Source organism: Nyctibius grandis, chromosome 7, assembly GCF_013368605.1.
Source record: "Nyctibius grandis isolate bNycGra1 chromosome 7, bNycGra1.pri, whole genome shotgun sequence".
Classification (NCBI taxonomy): Eukaryota; Metazoa; Chordata; class Aves; order Nyctibiiformes; family Nyctibiidae; genus Nyctibius; species Nyctibius grandis.
The window spans coordinates 8,948,353-8,967,913 of record NC_090664.1 but is presented as its reverse complement, the minus strand read 5'-3'; the positions used below and the strand labels follow the sequence as shown (position 1 = coordinate 8,967,913).

The 19,561-nt window shown below is 40.2% G+C and overlaps 1 protein-coding gene across 2 annotated transcripts in view; it reads right to left on the bottom strand.

Moving 5' to 3' along the window:
* Positions 1–2,534: 2,534 nt before the first annotated feature.
* Positions 2,535–19,561, bottom strand: part of LARS2 (leucyl-tRNA synthetase 2, mitochondrial) — a 90,642-nt gene continuing 73,615 nt past the window's right edge. Inside the window, exons 20-21 of one of the 2 annotated variants that reach the window (XM_068405284.1) lie at positions 12,889–13,016; positions 2,535–4,526 (exon numbers count right to left, since the gene is read on the bottom strand). In XM_068405284.1, coding sequence (XP_068261385.1) covers positions 4,347–4,526; positions 12,889–13,016 — 308 coding nt within the window. In that variant the 3' untranslated portion in view covers positions 2,535–4,346. Of the gene's footprint in view, positions 4,527–12,888; positions 13,017–19,561 lie in introns of those variants that run through there. The other variant, XR_011048550.1, reaches the window with a different exon arrangement.

Here is a 19,561-nt window from a genome sequence, read left to right as displayed (position 1 = left end):
TACCTTTCCTCAGTGTGTCAGGCAAGATCTCTTTTATCATCTAGGCTGCAGATGAGAGCTCTGATCCTCTTCCCTCTTGCACAGAGATAATTTTCCAGCTCAGCTCTTCTCTTGTTATGGCTGGGACATGCTAAAAACTGCCTCTGATCTACTGATCAGCTTCATGCTGCTTCTTTGAGACATAAACCCCATTTCCATAAAAAAAAATAACACGGCTGCAGTTGCAACAACATTTTTTAAAGTCAAAAGTAGATGTTACCTGGACTGATAGAAATCAGTGGGCTAATAAGTATATTGACCACTCAGGTTCTGGTGATAGACCTGGCTTCACACGCAAGAGTTCTTTTGCAGCACAGTCCTTTGATACAAAATTAGCTCAGATCCTAACAGGAGGGAACTGAAGAAATAAAGCAGCAGAAAAAACATGCAGCAAAACCAGCGTAGGTACTGTTCCAAGTCAGTAAATATACATAATTAAAGCCAATCCCCTCTCTGTAAACTGCAGTAAGTAGTGCAAAACTAGAAAAAAACCCCAGTGATTTCTCCCCATCTTCATTTATAGCCAAGCTTTTAGAAAAATCTTACATATTGCAAACTTCCCTAGGAAGGAACAACCAGCAAAGTGCTAATTAACATTCTTTCTAGTTCATGTTGATTGTAAAAAGTTTAGGGAAAAGGAATAGCTTTTTGTGAGGCTTTACCCTGAAGAAGGAGAGACAAAGAAGAGAAGTTGCACGACCTGCACTATCTGTGGAATTTCTCCCTCCACAAGAAACAAGCAGGCTTTTGAAAAGTCAGATCAGAAAAAGCCATCATTAACCAGATGTAGGTTCTGAGGCATTACTTTAATCCGGTAAATCACAGAGAGAGCGAGCACAGATTTTATTTTGCACCAAATCTCCACGTTTGGATTCTGGTGAAGGGCATGGAAAAACACACGCATGTTCAGCAATGCTCTTGTGCAGGTTTTTGTTTGAAGCATAGGTGGGACAACCTGGCTAGAGAACTGCCTTAGCTAGTGACCTGAGCTGCAACATTGTTCCTTAACGGGATGTAAAAAGCCCTATTGCCTTGCTGCAAAGCAGTATTGGTGTGTCCATGTCATCTCAGCCTCCGGAGACGGCTACGAAACACCCACGCCTAATAACACATCTTTCTACACTGTGGTTTCTTCCAGCATATTACACTGCCTCCATCTCCCCAGCATCTGAGATCCTGCGCATGAAATCAACAGCATCAGAAAAGTACTTAGTGACCTTTCAGGACTTTGCCAATTTTTATTTTTTCCAGAATCAGTGTTTGAAGGCTGGACAATTTGGAAATTAGTTACATGAACGATTTTGGGGTAGAAAGTGTACCAATAATTTTAAAATTTTATATTATTTAAAATTGGAACTTGACACAGACTGGATCAGTGCCGTGACCAGTCTTCTATCACTGTGAGCGACAGGATGCAGTGAATGCCCCTTCCATGTCATGGATCTATTTTTTGGAGTAGCTTGTCCTGGGTCTGTCCCACTGGATTTTAGCAAATCTCCCACATCTTCTTTGGCTCATCACTTTGTGGAATAAGGACAGTAGCACTATATCCGTTTTAATGTGTGTGACGAACGCAGCGCAATTTGATCGATCGCCCATCAGCACTTTTCCTTCTCCCTCCTCAAGTATCCCTGCCCAGACTTAAACCTCCCGTACTATTTGGCCACTGAACTCTTCAAGAGCACACAATCTGTGACAATGCTTTATACCACCTTCAGCACAAAGACGCCTCTGTACTGTGACACAAGTAACGACTGTTAAATAAATGAGAGGCACCTGCGATAAGTTATTTTAAAAAGGCTTGGTAACAGACTACAGCCGGTGTATCAGTATCAGTCCCATCTAGGCACAGACTAAACCCGTGAGTCGCAACCATCGTAAGACAAATGGCCATCGTGCTTCAGAGCAGGACAAGCTCATGAGAAATGTCAGCAGCTGTCAGGACAACTGCACAACTCCACAGCTGGCACCTCTGCCACCTTTCAAACAGACACTCACCAGGGGATTAGGCTCTGTCAGACTTTCTGCATCATCTCTCACTCACTTTTTCACTGCCTTTTTCATATCCACCAGACCACACTGAATTTCAACTTACTGTAAACACGCTGGCGCGACTTCTGACCGTACACGTTTTGTGCAATTGCTGTTCACCACTACCTTTCCTTTTTTAGCCTGCAGAAGTCCATTCCTTATTTTGATTTTTGCTTGAATCACCAAGTGACATCTACAATTCACTTCCTCCGGCAAGAGCAAATACCCGCCAGTGCTAACAGCAATAAACACTGTGGGCTGCTGCTCAGCCCTGCAGTGACTGCAGCTTTTGTTTAAAGGCACCGTAGGGCTGCTGGGCTGACAACATCTTTTTTCATCCTTGTTAAATAAAAACTTTTACAATTTACACCAAACATGTCACCTTTCCCCCAAAGAAAAACTCTGTTAAAATGGTTCCAGAGGGTGTGTTGAGCTTTTACACAGGAAAAAAAAAAGCAGGACTGTGCAGTGCTACAGATTTTACTTTAAAGGATCTCTTCCACAGTCCTTTTAGGGGCTTCTGAACAGGAGTTTTATGAATTTATAACAACATATATGTCAGGCAGACACTGGAATTCAAATTATTTTAACTCCAACTGAAGGCCTGTGTTTGAATGTCTGAATGCATTCCTTTGTGGCTGAGATTTTTGGAGTCTTAAAACTGCAAAGACCGTATCTTCATTATAAATATTCCATTTCTTAGTCATTCTTGTGTCAAAGGACTGCTGGAGAGAAAATCTGCATAAGCGTGGTCCAGAAGGAAGCAGAAATCAGAAGAGTTTTGTTGCAGAAGTAGGTACACGTAGAGCTTGCTGAGCCTGGCATCTCTGTTATGCAGCTACATCTTCAGTACCAAAAATGCTCAAAACCACAATGAGGATCGGTATTGCTTAGCCAGTACTCGCACTGCAGTGTGATCTGTCTTGATCCTAGTTGCTTAGGATCTATTGGACTTATTTACTGTTACGTGGGTGATTAAAAGGAAACCAACAACAATCTAATACACAGTCCCGATGACTGCTGGGCTGGAGGGTTAATAGAGACTTCTGTATTTGCCTAGATGGTTCTTCATGCTGCCTTCTTAACTGTCAGAATGGCTCATAAATGGCTGGCTTATTGGATTACTTAGTTTAATGGCTGTTAAAGAAAAGACATTCTTACACAATGAACCCTGTAATTGTTTCTTTGGAAACCCTTTTTCAAGCATTTGCTAAATACAATGAACATTTCCATGTGGATATAACAGCAATGCAGCGTACAAATAAAATGGTTGAAATGAGGCATGAGAATGGCCGTGTTTTATGAAAGTCTGACTGATTTTTACAAACATGACAGCTATTTCCACTTAATGAGCCCCTCAGAAAAAAAAGAAAGAATTTCGATTCAAGTTTTACGATCTAGGCACTACAAGAACTAGGAATAGAGGAAAAAGCATGCTGTTTGCCTTCCCCACTGCTGCATTTCTAGCAGCCGACTCATCCCTTTCTTGAATCCCCCCGAAAGTCTCTGAGATGGCTCATGCATAGGAAGTAACTTCGATTCTGGTCTGTGCAGAAACAACCACCAGCACTTTGCTGAAGTCGAATCTCTCATGTATGAGCCAACAGAAATATGCCAGCGCGGAAGGAGGGTCCTGGCTAAGGCAGAGCTTGGCTAAATAATCTGACCTTTTTCTTGGCTTGGCTCTGAAACACATGTGAAATGTATCAAACCACCCCCTTCTGGCTACCTGCTGTGCTCAAGGCCAGTGCTAAACAAATCCTTTTTAAAATGAACACTCTACAGTAACATTTTCTTACAACTTAAAATGTTAGTTAACGGTAGGGTGCCCAACCATGAGATATAGGGAGCAAAGACTAACTGCAGCGCACCTAACATTTGGTGTAGCACATACTCAGGGCAGTTGTTTAGTCCTGGAATCATATTTATGCCTCTGCATTTAGCCAAGCCAACTTTCCAATACGATATATTCCCGAGGCTGATGCTAAAACCCCTGTGCTTTATATCATTTACATTCTGTTACAATCATTTAGTTCTTCTGTGCTTCCTTCTCATTCTCCCAGAGAAGACGGACAAACAGCATCCCACCGTGACCTGATAAGAAACTTTAATTCCACGCATTTCTCCACGCTGAAATGAAGATTTAGCAGCAACCTGATTTTAATAACATTTCTTCCCCACTGTTACATGAGATTTAAATAACCATAACTGGTATTTTTGAATTGGTTTCATCTCGAAAGATTCCAGTTCCCTTTTACAGCCCAGCAGAGCCTTTGCTATTCTTGCACTAAGAAGTTGATAAGGGCAGTTCTAGGAGACAGAAAGGCCTTTTTAATGGTTCGTCCCTGGAGATGCTTGACTCCAAGTTCACTTTGAAGAACCAGTTCCTGGATTTCTTCAGAATTGCGGGCTGCTTGCTGAGGCACAAAAACTTTGCCACAAGCTTTGTTATTGATCTGAAAAAGAGAGCCATAAAAACAAGAAAAACAGAAGTTACTAGACTGATTTACACAATTTCATTTCCTGAATCCAATACATCTCATTATACGTGGGGAAAAAACGTGGATCAAACTCTTTTCTCCAACACAAACTCTTTTCTCCAACACCAAACTTTCTAAGTAGAAGCCAAAATCTCCATACCTCCTGTCCCTCTATCATAAAATAAGAGAATGAAACTCTGACTCATGATACCCAAGGAAAACTGAAGAAGTGGCCATAGTAAGCCTTAGTTTTGAAGACAGCAAGCAGCATGTGACTATGCAATGCAGCGACCTTTTAAGTTTAAAAACATGAGAGTTACACAGGCTGAATCACGAGAGTGAACATAGCAGTTTCTCAGGTGGGCATCTTGGTTCGTACACGCTTCTAGGCTGCAATTTGGGTTCTTCACAGCTAAGTGATTCCTTACAGAGATTCAAATGCAAGATTTGAAATGCCTGTACACCAATGCACGCAACATGGGGAATAAACAAGAGGAGTTAGAAATCCGTGTTCGGTCGGGGGTCTATGATCTAGTGGCAATCACAGAGACTTGGTGGGACGCCTCGCATGACTGGAATGTGGTCATGGATGGCTATGTCTTGTTCAGGAAAGACAGGCCGCTAAGGAGAGGTGGTGAAGTTGCTCTTTATGTGAGTGAGCAGCTAGAATGTATTGAGTTCTGTCCAGGGGCGGATCAGGAGCGAGTTGAGAGTTTGTGGGTGCAAATTAAGGGGCAGGCTGGCAGGGGTGATACTGTTGTGGGTGTCTATTACAGGCCACTGGATCAGGATGAGGAGGGTGATGAGGCCTTCTACAGGCAGCTGAGAGCAGTCTCGCAATTACAGGGCCTGGTTGTCATGGGAGATTTCAACTACCCTGATATTTGCTGGGAGGCCTACTCAGCCAGCCAGCCTCAGTCCAGGAGGTTCCTCCAGTGCATTGATGATAACTTTCTGATGCAAATGGTGGATGAGCCAACTAGGAGAGGAGCGCTGCTGGATCTTATCCTCACTAACAAGGAGGGTCTGGTTGAAGCGGTGAAGGTTGAGGGCAGCCTTGGTTGTAGCGACCATGAGATGGTAGAGTTCAGGATCTCATGTGGCAGGAACAGATAGCTAGCAGAATTGCAACCCTGGACTTCAGTAGGGCCAACTTTGGCCTTTTCAAGCAATTGCTGGGGGAAATCCCATGGGACAGGGTACTAGAAGGTAAGGGGGCCCAAGATAGTTGGTTAGCATTCAAGGACTGCTTCTTCCGAGCTCAAGATCAGAGCATCCCAGCAGGTAGGAAGTCAAGGAAGGGTACCAGGAGACCTGCATGGTTGAACAGGGAACTGCTGGGCAAACTCAAGTGGAAGAAGAGGGTGTACAGATCATGGAAGGAGGGGCTGGCCACTTGGGAGGAATATAAGTCTGTTGTCAGAGGATGTAGGGAGGCAACTAGGAAAGCTAAGGCCTCCTTGGAATTAAACCTTGCAAGAGAGCATCAAGGACAACAGAAAGGGCTTCTTCAAATACATTGCAGGTAAAGCCAACACTAGAGGCAATGTAGGCCCACTGATGAATGAGGTGGGGGCCCTGGAGACAGAGGATAAAAAGAAGGTGGAGTTACTGAATGCCTTCTTTGCCTCCGTCTATACTGTTGGAGGCTGTCCTGAGGAGCCCTGGACCCCTGAGGCCTCAGAAGAAGTCAGGATAGAGGAGGAATCTGTCTTGGTAGATGAGGGCTGGGTCAGGGACCAATTAAACAATCTGGACGTCCATAAATCCATGGGCCCTGATGGGATGCACCCGCGGGTGCTGAGGGACCTGGCGGAAGTCATTGCTAGGCCACTCTCCATCATCTTTGCTAAGTCGTGGGCAACGGGAGAGGTGCCTGAGGACTGGAGGAAAGCGAATGTCACTCCAGTCTTCAAAACGGGCAAGAAGGAGGACCCGGGTAACTATAGACTGGTCAGCCTCACCTCCATCCCCGGAAAGGTGATGGAACAACTTGTTCTTGATGCTGTCTCTAGGCACATCAAGGATAGGGGGATTATTAGGGGCACTCAACATGGCTTCACCAAAGGGAAGTCATGCTCAACCAACTTGATAGCCTTTTATGAGGATGTAACCCAGTGGACAGATGATGGTAAAGCTGTGGATGTGGTCTATCTCGATTTCAGTAAAGCGTTTGACACTGTCTCCCACAGCATCCTCGCAGCTAAACTGAGGAAGTGTGGTCTGGATGATCGGGTAGTGAGGTGGATTGTGAACTGGCTGAAGGAAAGAAGCCAGAGAGTGGTGGTCAAAGGGACAGAGTCCAGTTGGAGGCCTGTGTCTAGCGGAGTCCCTCAAGGGTCAGTACTGGGACCAGTACTATTCAATATATTCATTAATGACTTGGATGAGGGATTAGAGTGCGCTGTCAGCAAGTTCGCTGATGACACAAAACTGGGAGGAGTGGCTGACACAACGGAAGGCTGCGCAGCCATTCAGAGAGACCTGGACAGGCTGGAGAGTTGGGCGGGGAGAAATTTAATGAAATATAACAAGGGCAAGTGTAGAGTCCTGCATCTGGGCAAGAATAACCCCATGTACCAGTACAAGTTGGGGGCAGACCTGTTGGAGACCAGCGTAGGGGAAAGGGACCTGGGGGTCCTAGTGGACAGCAGGATGACCATGAGCCAGCAGTGTGCCCTTGTGGCCAAGAAGGCCAATGGCATCCTGGGGTGTATTAGAAGGGGTGTGGTTAGCAGGTCAAGAGAGGTTCTCCTCCCCCTCTACTCTGCCCTCGTGAGGCCACATCTAGAATATTGTGTCCAGTTCTGGGCCCCTCAGTTCAAGAAGGACAGGGAACTGCTAGAGAGAGTCCAGCGCAGAGCCACGAAGATGATTAAGGGAGTGGAACATCTCCCTTATGAGGAGAGGCTGAGGGAGCTGGGTCTCTTTAGCTTGGAGAAGAGGAGACTGAGGGGTGACCTCATTAATGTTTATAAATATGTAAAGGGCAAGTGTCATGAGGATGGAGCCAGGCTCTTCTCAGTGACATTCCTTGACAGGACAAGGGGCAATGGGTGCAAGCTAGAACACAGGAGGTTCCACTTAAATATGAGGAAAAACTTCTTTACGGTGAGGGTGACCGAACACTGGAACAGGCTGCCCAGAGAGGTTGTGAAGTCTCCTTCTCTGGAGACATTCAAAACCCGCCTGGACGCGTTCCTGTGTGATATGGTCTAGGCAATCCTGCTCCGGCAGGGGTATTGGACTAGATGATCTTTCGAGGTCCCTTCCAATCCCTAACATTCTGTGATTCTGTGATTTATTAAAATAAAAATCTTTGTGGCTTAAAAGATATCTGAAAGATTCATCATCCCTCATTTTTAGAAAAATAGGCTTTAACTCATTATATGTTGCCTTTGTACTAAATGCATGACTCATTAAGCCAACACCGACCACAAAGATGACAACCACTCACGAGGTAATGCTTTCCTATGTGTGGCTGCTTTTCAGAGCAGCTTCCATACTGGTTTTGCATCAGCAGGGCAGAATCATGTAAGTAAAACTGAGTTAAGGCCTTCAGTAGGAATCACTTTAATTTATAAAATGGTCTTACAAATCTTTTCTGTCATTCAGTAAGAGTAGATAACGAACAGAGACTACAGAGCCTTACTGAGCACCCTTCTGGAATTGGCATAAAATTCATTATTACAAAAGCTTTCAGATTTATATGGACTACTTTCAGTGGATTAATGAAAAGAATAGCAATCACGCATTTTAGCGAATTAAATAATTTGAATTTTTAAATCCAGTTAAATCAAATTACTTGCATAAAAATCTGCTGCAGGTACTACAGATCTTTGACCTTTAGACATCATTGTAACGAGTTTTCAATCATCTAAAAGGAACATATGTTGCTTCATACAGCTTGGACATAAAAATGCACACAGCTTGGTTTTCACCTGGATGTTATCCAGGATACATGTATGCAACATACCACGAATGAGAGAGACCTACTTCACTTACCTAGTTTGTATTTTATTGAAAATAAAATAATCTGTGCAGTTCTCAGAGCGAGGAAGTTGGGACAGATTTTTAAGGAACAAGATGAAGTCTCAAACGTAGCTGGGATGAGTCATTTCTGTTTTTTGATTAGCCTTGACATCAATTTGCAGTGATAATGTAGGCAGGCTTTTAACTATTCCTACATGCATCCGTAACATGCCATCATAAAAGGCTGGCTGTGTTAAACTTTGCCTTTAGCACCTCATGCAAAGTAAATCCCTTGAAAAACACACAAGAGTTCATTTTTAAAGCTTTTGTGAAAGATAGATACAAGCAGTTCTTTTTGACAGGGCACTTCGGAGAAGAAATACATTCCACAGGAAAAAGAAAACGGTAAAATCCAAACGGATACAGTTTTAGTGAGAATACAAAGCAAGCTTGTGAGCTTGCTGCTAGGACACACAGCCTGCAGTTCAGAACTATGCCTGCTTAGTTAAAATGTCATTCGCTGTCCTCCGTGATGCAAATGAATACGTCCCAGTGGATGGATGTTGGCACATCCATGGGGGAAACTTGCCACAACTAGCCTATTTGGTGCTGTTCTCAACAGAAAAGCCAAGCGGTCTAAATCAGCTTAGTAAATAAATGACTGCTAGCGGCTGTGTTTTCCTAGAAAGGTCGGGAAGTCTAGGGGACCTGGCACTGCGTACCTTCCCACAGCATCCCTCCCGATCTTCCCACACCCCGCTGCGAGCTGAGACCACAAATCCTATCAAACAGCAGACTGGTTACGATTTCTGCATGTTTGCAGCATAGCTTTCATTGTATCGTAAGTATCATGATGCAAAGTCAAACTTATTAACGCCATTCTTAAAATAAGCACCTGCAGATTTAATCACACACTGTGCGTAACAAGCATCCTATTCACATTTTCTTTTAGTCAAGGGGTTAGATGCTCAGCAGGGCAAATATCTTCTGCTATGCCTCCATCTCTCTCTCTGTATCTCACTAGACCAACAGCTCCAGGTAAAAGTCCCAGCACAAGAAACCTGGGTGCTGGCAGCCTTGTTTCTCTGAAAAACCACAGCAAGCTGCAAGAGGAGAAATAAATGAGGCTTGGGTCTTGTCTTTGCCTGAGGAAGGAAGCTGTTGCTTTTTCTTTTCGTTTTTTTTTTTTAAAAAAAAAAACATTTGACATTTTAGACTACTTTGGATCTAGAGGGAGCTAGAGGTAACTAGAGAGGTTATGAAAGGATGAAATGAAATCACAAAAGACTGAAACATAAGCACCTGGAGGCAGCAGAGAGGAATTTTTAGTTCAACTCAAATATTTTTTTATCATTGGTGCATAATCCTTCTGAGAAGTAAAAAGCAAAATAAATATCTGTGCACTTTTAGGCTTTCCTCATATGCCAAAGCAAGAAAAATGACACCAACTTTTTTTTATTTTATAAAAACATCAGTTATAAGACCACAGCTGCTAACAGTTCTTCACCACCTAGAAAATGTGAGGAATGCTGGTCAGAAGTGTGTTCATAGGATGAAACGCACACTACTTTCAGGTCAGATTTTTCACAGCATTTACCAATACAGTATGATTAAAAATATTCAACTTTGCCATAACATTTAGAATAACAGATACCATGCATATCCAGTGAATTTAAGTGTCTTGTAGACAATCTATATTGTATCAGCCAAGGATGCAGCCAGTTGGTTGCTTTTGTTGCTTTGGGTTAAATATGGAAAGACATAACTCCAGCACAGACAGGAAATAATGAAGTATTTTGTGTCAAGAGAAATAAAACCATCATGTCTCAGCAGGCAAATCCCTGGCAGCCTGAGGCAGTTTGATGACTTGAGAAGAATAGGGTTGTGGCCCAAAGACTCAGTGTGACTGTGCAGCCTTGTGAAGAGACACTGCCTCTTTGCAACTAACCAATTCCTCCGTATGTCGAGTGTGTCTTGGTTTAATGAGGGCAATTTATTTTTACAACTATACAAAAACCTACAGTGTCCACAAGACTTTAAAATATTCACATTATGATGATTTCTCCCTGCTCCTCTGTATTTCCCTTTTGCCTTACTCTTACAGTAGAAAGCCAGGCACATCCCCTAGGCACTATTTTTAAGAATTATTCCCAGTTTGGAAAAGGAACTTGTCTCTCTGGTCTTCCACTCGCTTGCTTTCTCAGAACTAAGGAAGGGATTTACATACATCATATTCTTCCATGAATATATGACTGAGAACACAGGTGCTTTTTCTCTTATTACAAGACTTCTACACAAGACTATGGCTTTGACAAAGTCAACCAGCAAAAGAAACAAAAATAATTTTCATAATGGTTGTTTAAAGCAAAATTAATTTTTATTTTTCCGGTTTCTTTTTTTGAGAAGGAAGTTTTAACATCAGCAGAAAAATATCAGTGAAATGTTTAGGCATGTTCATGTTCAGTTGTATAGTCTTAAAAACATTGAATTCAGAGTTTTCTTTGTATTGCTGAAGTTTTTATTTTAAAGATACATTTAATAACATGTTTGCTTTAACCACAATTGCAAAGAAGTTTCTATAATTACACGATTTCTCATTCGTGACTTCCTTATAAACTGAACATTGGAATTTAAGATGTTTGCTAGCTGTGCTTGAAGGTGAAGGTTTATTTTAAGCTTGAGCAAAGTGATTATACCTCAGTGAAGATTTATGTGGATATATGACCTCTTTACTGGTATAAATAGAAGCTTATCAAAGAAAAAGAAAGAAAGAAGGGAAGCAAGCAATAAACACACAGTGAATATTAGGCTGTCTGCTATTAACCCCAGCTGGCACTTAAGTCCTCCTTGGTTTGGGAAAAGATGCCAATTGAAAATTTCCTCCAAAAATACATACTCTGTGGCCTCTGCTAAGGATGTATGTTGAATGTTAGAAAAATTAAGTGTTTTAGCAGCGTTTCTCATTCTGTTCAAGTGGACTGACAGAGATCTGGAAAGATATGAAACTATTTGCAAAGATACTTTGATTAAGGAAATCTACAGCAACACAACTTCCCCTAAATCCAACCAATATCTTCCCTCCTCAAAAAACCCAGCTGAACAAAAATAACCCAACTGCCTTACTCCTTCTACCCAAAGGAGCTAACAGAATAAAATACAGATAAAATGCATTGCTTCTGTTTCTCTTACACACACAGAGAACATGCAGTTTCACATGACCAAATGACATTTCTTCTAGAGGCTCCATCTCATTCAATGTCCAGGAACACAAAAAGTGTTTAAGTTGAAACATTTAATTTAATTTAAAAGATTTAAGTTGAGAATGTCTGCATGGTATATTAAAGGTTATTCTTTGGTAAGCAGTGAAAAAGGCAGGAGTCCTGCAGATCTAATAGTATTCAACTACATAATTACAGCCTATCATAATGCTTGCGCATGAAGACCTTGAATGCAAGTTGACCAGGAGCCAGTCGATGGAAGAGCTGAGACACTACTCATGGATCCCACCCCCTTGGCTCCAGGCAGTCCCTCTATGGTCTGCAGTGGCACTTGCTGCTACTGTGCTCCATCTAACGATAAAGCTGTACGATGCCTGGGAGCATGCTGAATACAGACTGGTTAATTAGAGACGCAGGAAAAAAGACAGTAAACTACACGGTGCATGTGCACATACACGTTTTTGGAAAATTACAGGTTAACTAAATGTAGTTCTATGTCCACTCTTCTACTGAACTGCCAGCTCTTTCCCTAGACCACAAAGGTGTTAAAGCTCAAAGAGAAACTGGAACACAGTTATAACATTAGCAAAGATACCTGTTTTTCCTCAGCCTCACTCCTGCAAATACACGCTGCTGAAACGTGCCAGAAGTTCAGCCCAAGGCAGAGTGGAAACATCGTTTCACAAAAATCAGAGCAACGTAACTCAGTTTATGATAGCTTGTATTAGGCAACCATAGCACTACAGGTAGCACAAGGAATGTCACGTAATTATACATTTTTGTTCAGGGCCAAGATCATAAATGCACTGTCATGCAAAAAGTCTGGAGGGACCTGTATTTTGATCACAGTTTTGACTGTACCATCCTTGCCCACAGCTGTTCATTGGCCAAATCTCCATGGGTACTAACATGCAGTCACTCAAGAAAATTTGTATTTAGATCATCTCCCTTCCAGACTTGCTACATTTTTTTCATTTAGGAACCATTTTAATTACTCAGCACAATGGTAATTGCAGCTTCTGTTCTATCTGACCTTTCGCTGAGCCACCTAAGAAGAGAACTGACTTCCACAAGAGCAGAAATTTTGTCATCCTCTGAGCTTGTAATGCATTCTTGGCCACCACTGAAAATAAACTAAATGCTCTTACCAGAACAGACATCTCCACAACATCTGATGGCTGAAGATACTCTGGGTCTACTTTGGGCCAGGACTGGAGCAGCACATCAGCATCCCAGTGATGATGAGTACAAAGTTTATTCTGCATATGTGCCAAACCTGGAAAATTAAACCAGTCAAACATTCAGCTGTACTGTAACCAGAACATTCGATCTTTGGAATTTGTTTGATGAATAAGATCAGAATAAAGCTGGCTTTAAAAGCAAGTCCCTTATGAGAAAATAACATTGTTTAGATTAGGATACAGCACGTTATAAACAGAAAGATACACAACTTTGAAGTGCTCGTTTCATACCATGTGTAGGGATGCTAACATGAACAACGTGGGCACATTTTAGATTTGGATGAGCACTTTGCCAAAAGCACAGAAGACCACTGTTTATTATTTTAAATTGTAATACTGCATCACAAGCTGACTTCTAGAAGTCAATCATAATACTGTGTTTTTTTCAATAACACCACCAGTTTGATTAAAATTTTACTAACAGCTCAAACAAAATCATACACAAGTACGGCTTATTATTTTACCATCTGTAATATGCTGGGTAGTTTCTAAACTTGCAAGTCAAGCTACTTGCAAGATTTTCTCATATTTTGTGAAGTATCTATTTTCTGGCAAATTAAAGGTGCTACATAAGAACACCTTGCACAGCTTGCTCTCCTTCTCATGATATGTACATTATGAAATGCTTTATCCTTTGATTTTATTTTAAAAAACTCCTAAAATGGCTATAAATTATCTCCTTTCATTAAACAGACTTTGCTCTCCCCAAGACAACTCATTCCTGATTTAAGTAATAGGAGAATAGTATGCAATTCATTCTGAAGCTGCATTCTTTAACTGAATCAGAGCTTCCAAGTGGGACTTATGTTGCTGTTTACTCCAGCTGTAGGACAAAATAAAGATTTCACTTAACAAGAGGCTGTCAAATATGATCAATATTGATGATGATTACTCTTGTGATTCTCACAAAACCAGGGGATTTTTAAATTAAAAACATTCTCTGTGTATGAATAAGACTACAGACTACAACTTTTTATAAGCACATGCTTCATCCAGAACTGCAAAATGTATTTGAAATCTCATCTGGTTTAGGGAAACTCCAGCAAGAGCATAAAGAAAACCCATCAACACAAGATTCACTATTGAGACTGAGGTATCTGAAGCTATTCAAAACACAGCACAATGGCAGATAATGGAGCAAAACCAACCTATACATAATACATACATGAATTTAGCTAGCTGGATTGTTTAGTCTAAATACAGTGAATAACAGCAAAGAGAGACATAAAGAGAATGCAACTTCCTCCAGAAAAATCCGCCAGATTTTTGTCAGCGCTTTTTCAGACAGAGCACTTTGGTGAAATGACACACAGCCTTGCTATTTGCTGAATGATTCAGAAAGGGGCAGTGAGGTGGACCAGTGGGAGCTATTACTAATGGCAAGCAAGAACGTGCACATTTTCTAAGAATAACAATTAAGCCACAATCTTATTAGGTAAATAATTGATTAAAAGTCTTCAATGGCTCTGGTTTTGTGTATTTTTTTACTTTTGCAACAGTAGCTCAGAAACTGAAAGAGCAAAAGATAGGAACTCAAGCAGGAAAAAAAAAAAATCTTCACACTGGTGATTCATTATCACATTGGCTTTAAAGACAACAGCTGCTAGATTCTTCCCTTTTTGGCTTTTGAACACCCAGATGAGCTCATTTCTTTCCAACTGATCACATGCCTTGTGGCAGAAGCATGCATACTGGCCACTCCTTATTTTCCTGTTGGAAGTGGATTCTTCAACCTATTTAAAAATCACCTTCTGTTAGAAGTCAAGAGCTTCTATCTATGAAAGCAAAACCAGGGTCACTTCTAATCCCTGTGAAGGATGTCAGTCCTAATAAACCTACTAATAAAAAAAAAAAAATCAAAATGTATTCTGAAGCAGATAAAGCGTGACTAGCACAATATCTATCTTTTGGTTCGTTTTCTTGCTACAAAATGAGCTATGAGCTCATCCGTATTAAAAAAAAAAAAAAGGTGCAGAAGTCAAGAGAACTAGTTTCAGAAAACAGAGTTTGACAGGAAACCAAAATGAAAGTTTTAGTTATGTTGCCTGTTTGGCTTCCTGCCTTAATTCACATTTTGTGAGCTGTAGAACACAGAAAAGGCAATAATTTAGTTTGCATTTTCAAAATGCAACACACATAAAACCAGAAACTTCATCGCAATGATCCAGAATGGTGATGGTCCACTTGTCAGGACCTAGGCTGAACCCTCCCTCCAGCCTTCCCATTCGATTCTGAAAAGTTACACAAAAGTGCTGTTTCAGAAGTTAAGAACTGACCGTTTCACAGACTTTTCTTGTGAAAACATTAAAAGCCTGTTTTACCGTCTTATCATACTGGAAAGCGCCTAGTGGAGTGCACATTATGAAGCACTGTGCATTTTGCTTTACATTTTTTGACATGTTTTGCTTTTATGGCTATAGATTCCCTTGCAGACACAGGACAGAAAGCCACCTGAATGCATTTTTACTTACTGTAAGCCATTTACTTATATGTACACACCTGTACATCCATACAGGACAGATCAAGGACAACACTTGTGCTCAATCCAAAGCCCTGATCCTGCAATTGGATCTGCATCAATGGACTTTCACTGACTAGGAAGCTAATACTAAAACAAGGTTTCCCTAACGAGTAACTCTCAGCACTGGAGCCCAAGTTAAAACACTGAGTTAAACGCGTATTATATTACTGTAAATGAGTTGAGAGAAGGAGGGGACAGGACAAGTCTAACAATGTTTCAGCACATGACAGTGTTTTATTAGCATTACATGAGTATTTCATAAGCATAATACTTCCCCTAAGGTGCTATTTAGGGGGGAAAAGCAGATTCTCATCTTAAAGAGATTTAAGAAGGAAGATGTGGAAGCAATTGTGTATCAGCAAGGTAAACTAGGGCAGCAAGGTAACTCTAGTCTTACAGAAAAAAAGCACTAGAAAAAATTAACTGTAAAATTTCAGCAATAGTGCAGCTAGTTTGGCACAAAATTATGTAGGCAAGACAAAAAGATGTGATTGTGGAGTACACCGAGTAAAAGCTGGCACGGGACAAGGGCCAGCACAGAGAGGTTAACAAAGCAGAAAAGGCAAGGAGGACGGAAGTCTTAATGGGCGATAGAAGGAAGTTAACGAAGGCATCTGAGGCAACACCAGTAACAGAATTTAGGACTCACGATTTTCTAACAGGAGATATGAGAAAATCAGAGGCAGCAGTATAAGGTGACTGTGAGGGTGCATTATCCAAATGCTGATAACTTTTGGATTTTGCTAACTCAAAACAATAGAAATCTGCGTTAAGTAAAAATCCACCACATTAGCAGACCCACAGATAAAAGTTTTTGAAAAGCTCAGAGCAGGAATGTGTAAAGGAGATGCATTCTGGGTCAGTATCTTACTGGCCTCTGCAGTGTCTTCCAAGGACAAGGTTGTTACCATGTTACTTTGTTCTTGATATGCTTTTTTACTATTTAATGAATCTTCCTATTTGACAGATTCAGGCAAGTCGTGTGTCCGAAATACCTTTCTGCAGCCCAGGAGGAATGTGTCTGTCAATAATATGTGAAATGGTCTGCAATCTCAAAAGAAATGAGAGCAATACAGTAACAGCTGTTTCCAGACAGCTCTGAAAAAACCTGTATTGTACTGCTGGTATGGTAATACAGAACTGGGTAAAGTTAGGAAAATTTACATATACTCAGTACAGTACGAGGGGATCCATTTTATACGTTCACTAGTGACAGATGTGGAGCACCAAGGAGGGTTGTGAAAAGCCTGGGTTACCAAAAGCTAACTCTAGAATGTGTTTCCAATTCAGCAAACTTCATGTGAATCCTCTTAACCTTCTGAAAATGATCTGCCTTCCTCTATTTTTATGGACTTACGATCCTTCACTTTACATTTTTACTCTTCAATGAAAAAAATATTTTTTTTATTCCAAATCATGTTTCTTCTTGGATTTGTGAAAGGGGATTTCTACATTCAGATTTTCAATTAAAATCTGCAACATCCAACTAGCTTCTACTCAGCTCTATTCTTTACAGAAGCCTCCTTGATCAAGGACTGAATTCAGACAAAGAAATTCTTGCAAAAGAGCTATTGCAGTGACAGTTAAAATGTTGCTCAGAGTTATAGCATTACAAATTCCAATAATTATGTTTCATTTCAATATGTCTTAAGATGTGTTTATAATCAGTATATATCTTTCATGTGCCATCTCTAACAAAAATTTAACAACTTGCAATAAGCAGTTTCATATCCTTGTCTGGACAGCAAAATACTGTACTACTACAAACAAACGACAAAAAAAAAAGTCTCAAATGGTGTCTGTATATTCCTCAGATACAAGGTTTCAGGAAGGAAACAGACTTCCTCATCCTGTTAGTGTTCACAAACTGCCAAGATGTCAGCCGCATGAACTCTTCCCACACCGAGGGGCTACAGTTGCTTTTTATGTTATTAAGTGATAAACCAGTGTATTCATGGCACAATTAAGACCATGGGGTTCACACACCAAAATACTGAAAACTGTTCCTCCTCTAAGCAGGAGAAAGAACTCATTCACACACAAAATATCAAAGCACCGGGTCACTATTGTTCAGTTGCTGAAAAGCGAGGCACTTAAACAGCATTCAAGCAGCTTTTCCTTCACTCAAACTGGAAATATTTACTGCCAGTACCGAAGTACGCTCTTCAACCAGCTCACAAAGAGACCAAACTCCTTTTTTCTACCTGATGCATGAAAACAAGATGGTCACATATGAACTAAATCCCATGGGAGAATAATTCTTCAGCTGCAGAAGCACAAGAATTGCTGTACCTTGAATCTCTCTAATTTTACTTTAATTATACTTGTTGCACATTACATCAGAAGCATCCTTGGGATATCAAACTGCAGTTACAAGTTTGCAAAGTTTATCAACAAACTCACCAAGAAAACATAGTGGACTAAAAAGCCAAAATTTCAAATGAACTCTGATGCAGCTCTTGCAAAGCAGGGTAGTGTTATTACAATCAAAATTACTTATATCACTGATGCTAGTCATTATTTAATGTCAGGCAAAGCATCCTTAATTAACACTTAAAATAATCTTTGTAATTTTCCTAATATTTTCCTTAGTTGGTAATCATTAAGATGGACTGATTTGCAGTTAAATCCAGCTGTAAAGAACTTTTTTGCTAGCAAAGTGGCCAACTATATACAAATTTATACACTTAGCCAAGCTTTGATTTTTACAAGCTATTGTATTAGAAAACACTGATTTGCAATTTTTTTTTTACATTTCATTGTAATCTGTGATAAATAGCTTTTTGATTGAAATGGAAATAAATTAAAATGCAAAAAAGCATTTTTTGTTATTTAAATACAAATGCATTCAGAATTCAAGTATTTAAGAAAATTTGTTAGATACTTAAAATTTATTGTATCATGTTTTGCAGTTAAATGTTACTTTTTTAAGCAAAGGAGACTATTTTATGTAATTACTGAATAAAACTTACAGTATCAGGTATTTTTAGACATCTGAGCCTTCAAGATTTTAATATTTACAGACGCTAGCCTCTTTTGCCTAGCTTTTTATTCCAAAACTAGAAAAGGAAAAAAGGTTGGTTGATTTTTTCACTTTACAACACACCTGTCATTTCAAGTGAAAAAATACTATTTGCACCTGCAGAAGAGCTTCTAGTTGTCAAAAGTAATTTTATTACCTCCACAAAGCCTCATTCCAGGTGCTTCGCCAGAAAGTTCTATAGTTCTGTGGTTTAATTATCTACAAATCTTTGGCAGAATTAACTTACTAAAATACAATACATTAAGTCAAGGTCTTATTGTAGGTTGTCATATTTCACATTTAGTTTTAAATTCTATTGTAATTTCTTCTTAAATGTTTCTTGACCATAATCAGTGATCAGAAAAGCATAAAAGGAGAGATTACAATGGAACAGTAAAAAAAAATTCATCCTGTGAAGCACAATGCAAACAGTCAAAATTAATGAGAATGCTCTTTTCTTCTCTCTCTTTTAAAGCTGTAGTAAAATTAATATTAGGCATATCTCATTATGTAGTAAACACTTTCTAATGAGAAACAACAACAAGAAAGCAAAATCCTTTGTCTTCAAAAAAAGCTTAAATACATAAGGAAGTGTAATATGGTTCAGAGTTAACACAAGTCACTGTTCCTACCAGCATTCTACTCAACTGCAAAATTATCTGTTTGATATTAACTACAGGGCTTTCAAATTTCCCAGTTTCATTTTCCCCTGTAGAAAGAAAAATGCTCATTGTTTTAATCAACTAAACCAAACAAGATGTAAAGGCTGCGCAGAAGTTATTTTAGAATGAAATGTCAGTATTTAATTATAAATATGTTGCTGATGTGGTGTTTATTATTGGCATTACAATAGCAGACAGAAGCTTCCATCAGTGTGGGGGTCCACTGCTCTAGGTGCTATTTATAGAGCCAATAATATACAAAGTCCTTTTCCTGACTGGTTTACAAGAGAGGAAGCAGCACTATCCCTACATTTAGATGCAAAGCCAAAGTACAAAAAGAGAGACTTGCTCTGTGTATGAAGAACTAAGGCACAA